At 33.5% G+C, this 7,613-nt stretch overlaps 1 protein-coding gene across 1 annotated transcript in view; it reads right to left on the bottom strand.

Annotated features, from left to right (window-relative positions):
• Window positions 1-7,613, bottom strand: part of LOC103609019 (vacuolar protein sorting-associated protein 13A-like) — a gene marked incomplete at its 5' end in the record, with an annotated part of 117,223 nt that overhangs the window by 70,105 nt on the left and 39,505 nt on the right. The window contains one exon of the mRNA XM_008593395.1: window positions 1,591-1,720. Coding sequence (XP_008591617.1) covers window positions 1,591-1,720 — 130 coding nt within the window. The remainder of the gene's footprint in view (window positions 1-1,590; window positions 1,721-7,613) is intronic.

The following is a 7,613-nucleotide window of genomic DNA, read 5'->3' as shown; positions in this document are numbered from 1 at the left end:
CGAACCCTCGGGCGGGAGCACCGCCAGGCCGGCCCCGGTATTAATTCTTCTTTAAAGGTTTGATAGAATTCAGCTGTAAAGCCATCCAGTCCTGGGCTTTTCTTTGTTGGAAGATTTCTGATTACTGCTTCAGTCTCATTGCTTGTTATTGTCCTGTTCAGGTTCTGTATTTCTTCTTGGTTCAGTCTTGGTAGTTTGTACGTGTCCAGAAATTTATCCATTTCATCCAGAACATACATTGGGGAAAAATTGCCTCTTCAATAAATGGTGCTGGGAAAATTGGACATCCATATACAGAAAAATGACACTGGACCTATACCTCTCACCATATACCAAAATGACAGACTTAAATAGAAGACCTGAAACTATAAAATTACAAAAGAAAAACAAAGGAGAGACACTCCAGGAAGTAGGACTGCACAAAGACTTTATGAATAAGACCCCCAAAGTACAAGCAACAAAAGAAAAAATAAATAAATGGGATTATATCAAACTAAAAAGCTTCTGCACAGCAAAGGAAACAATCAACAGAATGGAAAGACAACTTACGTAACGGGAGAAAATATTTGCAAACTATATATCCAATGAGGGAATAATATCCAGAATATACAAAGAACTCAAACAACTACACAGTAAAAAAAAAAAAATCCCATTTTAAAAAATGGGCAAAGGAGATGAATAGACATTTTTCAAAGGAAGACTTACAAATGGTCAACAGGTACACAAAAAATGCCCAGCATCACTAATCATCGGGGAAATGCAAATCAAAAATACATTGAGATATCACCTCACCCAAGTTAGACTGGCCATTATTAAAAAGACCAAGAATAACAAATGCTGGCAATTATATGGGGAAAGGGGAACTCTTCTATGCTGTTGGTAAGACTGTAAACTAACAAAGCCATTATAGAAAACAGTATGGAGGTTCCTCAAACTACAGATAGAATTACCATATGATCCAGCAATTCCACTACTGGGTATATACCCAAAGGAATGGAAATCATCATGTCGAAGGGACACTTGCACTTCCCATGTTTACTGCAGTTCTATTTACAATAGTCAAAATACGGAACCAATCTAAGAGTCCATTGACAGACAGCTAGATAAGGAAAATGTGGTATATACACACAATGGAATACTACTCAGCCATAAAAAAGAATGAAATACTGCCATTTGCAGCAACATGGATGAGTCTGGAGAAAATTATCTTAAGTGAAATAAATCAGACAATGAAAGAGAAATACCACATGTTCTCACTCATAACTGACTGCTAGAAGAAAGGAAGGGAATGAGGGAGGGAGGAAGGGAGGAATGAAGGAAAGAAAGAAAGAAAAGACCATAACAATTAGTTGAACTTTCAGAAAGAGAGAATAAACCTAAGGATACTAGAAATTGAGAGGAGGGAGGGAGGGAATTTGGGAAGTGATAGGTCAGGTAAAGGGCATAAAGAAATATCACAATTTGTAAGAAAGAATATGTTAATAAATAGTAAAAATGAAAAAAAAAAAAAAAACTTTGGCAGTTTTTTAGAAGTGTAGTCACAAAACAGTCCTGAAAACTAGCAAGGCTGAAAATCAACAGAATACTTACATCCTTTTGTGTTACTTCACCATAGTTTTTTCCACATCTCCACTTCAGCGTTCTAGAGCCTACTGGATTAGCCCACGTATAAAACACTGCTTTTCCAGGAGGGAGGGAATCTTCTATTTCACCGAGAGAACTGACATAAGACATAAGTAGCAAAAATATGAATTACACTAAATGCCATTACATGAATATATAAAAAATCCAAAATAATACTTCATTAATTCTTAGTCCATCAACTGAAATCTGTGATAGTTCTGATTAAGACTAGACTGAAGTTTTTTCCTTATACAATGAAAAAAGGTTCTCTGAAAAAAAGAGAATATTTCAAGGGAAACATATGTCCCACTAAGGAAATAAATGTCTTCAGATCTTTGAAACTACTTCATCAATTTTTGTTTTAATACAAATTAATTATGGAAAAATTATGCCAATTATCTTACGTATGCTAAATCTAAGAGAACTGGTATCCCTTTCTAATGTATTGGTCTTACTTCAGCAAAAACAATGTGGCTCAATTACTTTTCAAAATCACTATACATGGGATACAAATCTAAGATATACAATCAACTCACAAAAAGATTCTCAGAAAGAAAAACATTACAGAGGTTATAAATCAAAGAAATAATAAAATATAGCTTTGCTGAACAGAACAAGGAGCTTAAACTACATATAACAAGACTTCACTGGGTATCTCACAGTATTTATAACAGAATATCATCCTAGATGTATCTTTGTAAAATGTTTAAATTTTAAGAAAATAGAAGGGCAAAAAAATCTCTCTAAACATAGGAAAATCATAGTTACTCACAAAGAAATTAATATGATGCTATAATACTTTTCTAAAATACTGAATGTCAAAAAACAATGGTGCAATGTCTATACAATTTTGAAAAAAAAGGTCATCATTCAAAATTTTATGTTAAACTGTCATTAATGTGTAAGAATAAGACATTTCAAATAAGCAATAGCACAACAAATTATACACAAACACTTACTGAAAAAAAACCTCAGACTTTTTCCAGCCAAGCCAGAGGTGACTCAAAACATTTTAAGAACTGGGACACAGACATACTGAAGGACTGGTGGTAAACAACTAAACCAGTTAAAGTCAATTTTTGGTTAATATGCTATAAATCAATACAAATGCCAAAAAGAGTCTTGAATAAAATAATGCATATTTTGAAAAACTAACCATTTTATATTAATCTTGGTCAAAATCCCAAATTATATATATAATAAACTATGAATTTAAAAAGAGAGGTTGAAGAAAATATAAAAGCATTCCAAGTTTTTCATGGTTAAGTTAGCAGATACAGTTTCACTCTCAAAATTGATTTAAAATGAATGAAAACCTTCAAAAAGAAAAATCTAGAACAAAAACAGGATGTGTATTTTCTAAAAACTCATTTCTGGAATAATCCATACTACAAAACAAATGACAAGGAATCATAAATTAGTTATTACGATGATTACAAATGGGTTAAAAATCCTTACTAAAAGATAAACAGATTCTAACACTACAAAATCAGAAACAACCAAAATTCCCAACAATAGAGGAATATTTAACTATAGCGCATCTAAATGATAGAATATCATGCATTCATTAAAAATTGTGTTTTGAAGCAAATTTATATGCTCACATGGAAATGAGAGAGATAAAAGAAGGAAGGAGAAGGAAGGAGAAAGAAGGAGAAAGAAAAACGGAAGGAACAAAGGATAGAAAAAAAGAAAAAGATAAAGAAAGAGTGTAAAAAGAAATTCGTCAAAATGTTAACAGTACATGCCTTGGATTGAGTTTCCCCCCCAAACCCATTGTGACAGTGTTAAGAGGGTGGAAAAACCTATTATGATAATTGAAAGGTGGGCCTTGAAGAGGTGATTAGATTGCAGGACCACACTGTAATGAATGGATTAAAAAGGGTGGTCATTGGCATGGTTCAGAGGGCTTTAAAAAGAGAGTGAATGAGGAGATTAGTCTCTCTTTCTCTCTCCTCCACTGTTTTTACAATGTGATACTCTGCCATCACTGTCGCCACCACCAGATGTATTCCTTGGACTTTGGACTTCCTGCCCTCCAAAACTGTAAGCAATAAATTTTGTTTTCTTACAAATTACCCAATTCTGTGTTACAAGCAACAGAAAGGAACTAATACAGTACAGTATTGAGATTACAAGGATTATGGTTCTCTTTTCACATTTTTCCCTACAGAATTAAAAAAATTATTTTTATATGCAGGAAATAACTAACATCCACATTTTTTAAAAATCCAAGGGAAGGGAAGGCAGAGGAAAAAAACTCCCATATTCCTAATATTTTTGTGGAAAAAAAAAATCAAACATCAATGTATTGATTAGCAGATAAATTTGGTTTAAAGATATTTAGAAATACTTTTAATTAATGTAAATTTTAATCTGCTTATTCACGTCAGAATATTCCTTATGCCAAAAATTTACTGGGCTATCATCAAACATCAATGTATTGATTAGCAGATAAATTTGTTTAAAGATATTTAGAAATACTTTTAATTAATATAAATTTTAATCTGCTTATTCACGTCAGAATATTCCTTATGCCAAAAATTTACTGGGCTATCTTTGATAAGCAATGGGAATTCAAAGAAAAAGAAAGCTAACCATAGTTCTTTGAATATTAACTATGTATGTGTATGTGTACATGTTTTAAACTCAAAAGAATTCTAGCCTGAGTAATTAGGCAAGAGAAAAATATAAAGGGCATCTAAATTGGAAAGGAGTAAGTCAAACTGTCCCTGTTTGCAGACAATATGATCCCATATACATATAGGAAACCCTAAAAGCTCCACCAAAAGTCCCTTACAACTGATAAACAAATTTAGTAAATTTACAAGATACTAAATCAACATCCAAAAATCAGTAGCATTTCTATATATCAACAACGAGCAAGATGAAAAAGAAATCAAGAAAGCATTCCCATTTATCATAGCTACAAAAACAAAAGAAAAGAAAAAACACCTAGGAATTAATTTAACCAAGGAGGTAAAAGATCTCTATACGGAAAACTATAAAACAATGATGAAACAAAGAAATGGAAAGACATCCATGTTTATGAATTGGAATAATTAATTTTCTGAAAATGACCAAACTACCAAAAGTGACCTACAAATTCAATGCAATCTTTATCAAAATGCCAACAACATTCTTCACAAACAATCCTAAAGTTCGTATGGAACCACGAAAGACCCCAAACTGCCAAAGCAATCCTGAGCTGAAAGAATTAAGTGGGGGAGGCATCACATTATCTGACTTCAGAACATCCTACAAAGCTATGGAACTAAAACAGCATGGTACTAGTATAAAAACATACACAGACCAAAGGAACAGAATAGAGAACCCGGAAATAAAGCCAAAAGAACTTCAACAGAGGCACCAAGAGTATTTATTAGGAGAAGGACAGTCTCTCCAATAAATGGTGGGAAAACTGGACATCTATATACAGAAAACTAAAACAAGACCCCTATTTCTCACCAAATACAAAAATCAACTCAAAATAGATTAAAGACTTAAATGTAAGACCCAAAACCATGAAACTACTAGAATAAAACAGGGAAATCCTTCAGGACACAGTAATGAACAAAGCAAAAAAGCATAGGCAACAAAAGCAAAAACAGACAAATGGGATTATATCAAATTAAATAGCTTTGTGCAGCAAAAGAAAGAGAGTGAACAGACAACCTACAGAATGGGAGAAAAAAATTGCAAACTATGCATCAAACAAGGGATTAATATCCAGAATATACAAGGAACTAAACTCAACAGCAAAAACAAAACAAAACTTTGGTCAAAAAATGGGCAAATGACCTGAACAGACAATTCTCAAAGGGAAGTCATACAAATGGCCTACAGATATATGCTCAACATCACTAATCATCAGGGAAATGCAAATCAAAACCACAATGAGATATCATCTCAGTCTAGTTATAATGGCTACTATCAAAAAGAAAATAACAAATGCTAGCGAGGATATGGAGAAAGGCAAACTCATACACTGTTAGAGGGAATGTAAATTAGCATAGCTATTATGGAAAACAGTATGGAGGTTCCTCAAAAAACTAATAATAGGACTACCATATGACCTAGCAATCCCACTATTAGTTATATATCCAAAGGAAAAGAAATTAGTGTATCAAAAAGATATTTGCACTCCCATATTTACTGTAGCACTATTCACAATAGCCAAGATATGCAATCAACCCAAATGTCCATTAACAGATGAATGGATAAAGAAAACGTGGCATATATACACAATGGAATACTATTCAGCCATAAAAATGAATGAAATCATGTCATTTGTGGCAACATGAATGAGCTTGTAGGACATGATGTTAAGTGAAGTAGGCCAAGAACAGAGAGAGAAATACCACTCATACGTAGAAACTAAGAAAGCTGATCACACAGTAAGGGGCAGAATGGCAGTCACCAGAGGCTTGAAAGGGTAGGAAGGAGGAGGGATAGTGAGAGGTTGGTTAATGGATACAAAAGTATAGCTACATAGGAGGAATAATATTTAGTTTTATAGCACTGTAGGGTGACTGTAATTAATAATAATATATCATATAGTTTCAATTAGCTAGAAGAGAAGATTTTGAATGTTCCCAACACAAAGAAATGATAATTGTTTGAAGAAATGATAAATGTTTGAAGTAATGGGAAAAAAAAAAAAATCAGTGGTTGCCAGTGTTTCAGGAGAGGAGGGAGGGAAGGAGAAATAATAGGTGGAGCACAGAGGATTTTTTAGGGCAGTGAAACTATTCTGTATAATACTGTAGTGGTGAATATATGACATTATGCATTTGGCAAAACCCAAAGAAGTATACAACATAAAGAGAGAACCTAACTATATAATTGAGTTAATAATAATATATCAATATAGGCTCATAATTGTAACAAATGTACCACACTAATGTAACATGTTAATAAGAGAAAATGTGTATGGGGGGTGGGTATGAAAACTATCTGGACTTTTTGCTCAGTTTCTCTGTAAATCTAAAACTGCTATAAAAATAAAGTCTATTAAAAAATACTACTATAAAGCTATAGCAAAAACAGCATGATACTTGCTAGCATAGAGAATAGAATGGTGGTTGTCTATAAAAGAAGAATGGTGGTTCTTTCTAGAAGTAGAGAGTAGAGAGTTCTCTCTATAGAGGTGGAGAGTAAAATGGTCATTCTCTATAGAAGTAGAGATTAGAGTTCTCTCTATAGAAGTAGAAAGTAGAATGGTGGTTCCCTACAGAAGTAGAGAGTAGAGTGTTCTCTATAGAAGTAGAGAGCAGAAAGGTAGTCCTCAGAGGCTGGGAAGGATAGGCAGAGGAGGAATAGCAAGAGGTTGGTTAAGAGACATAAAATCACAGCTAGATAGGAGGAAGATCTAGTGCTCCAGAGCACCACAGGGTGACTACATAAGTAACAACAATTTATTGGATATTTTCAATTAGCTTCAGAGAGGATTTTGAATATTCTCAATACAAAAAAAATGATAAATGTTTAAGGTGATGGATATGTTAATTGACCGTATTTGATCATTACACATTGTCTACACTGATCAAAATATCACAGTGCCCCATAAATATGTACAATTATTGTGTCAATTAAACTTTTCTTTAAAAACTAACATAAAAATGATAACATAATGTGACAAATGCTATAATCTATGTATGCAAAGGTGCTACGGAAAACTGGATTTACAGATTAAGGTGGTGCTATGGTTTGAATGTGCCTCCAAACTCATGTTGGAGCTTAATCCCCAATATAGTATTTGAAAGACTGGGCCTTTAAGAGATGATTGGATCATAAGGACTATGCCCTCATGAATGGGTTAATCTATTCATGAATTAATAGATTAATGATTTAATGGGTTATCAGGGAGTAGACTGGGAGGAGGAGGAGGAGGAGAAAGGAGAAAGAAGGAAAAAAGAAAGAAGAAAGAAAGAGGAAGGAGGAAGGAAAGAAGGAAGGAAGGAAGGGGGAGGGAGGGAGGGAGGAGGAAG

Source organism: Galeopterus variegatus, unplaced genomic scaffold, assembly GCF_000696425.1.
Source record: "Galeopterus variegatus unplaced genomic scaffold, G_variegatus-3.0.2 Scaffold9091, whole genome shotgun sequence".
NCBI lineage: Eukaryota > Metazoa > Chordata > Mammalia > Dermoptera > Cynocephalidae > Galeopterus > Galeopterus variegatus.
This window is presented reverse-complemented; position numbering and strand designations above follow the sequence as displayed.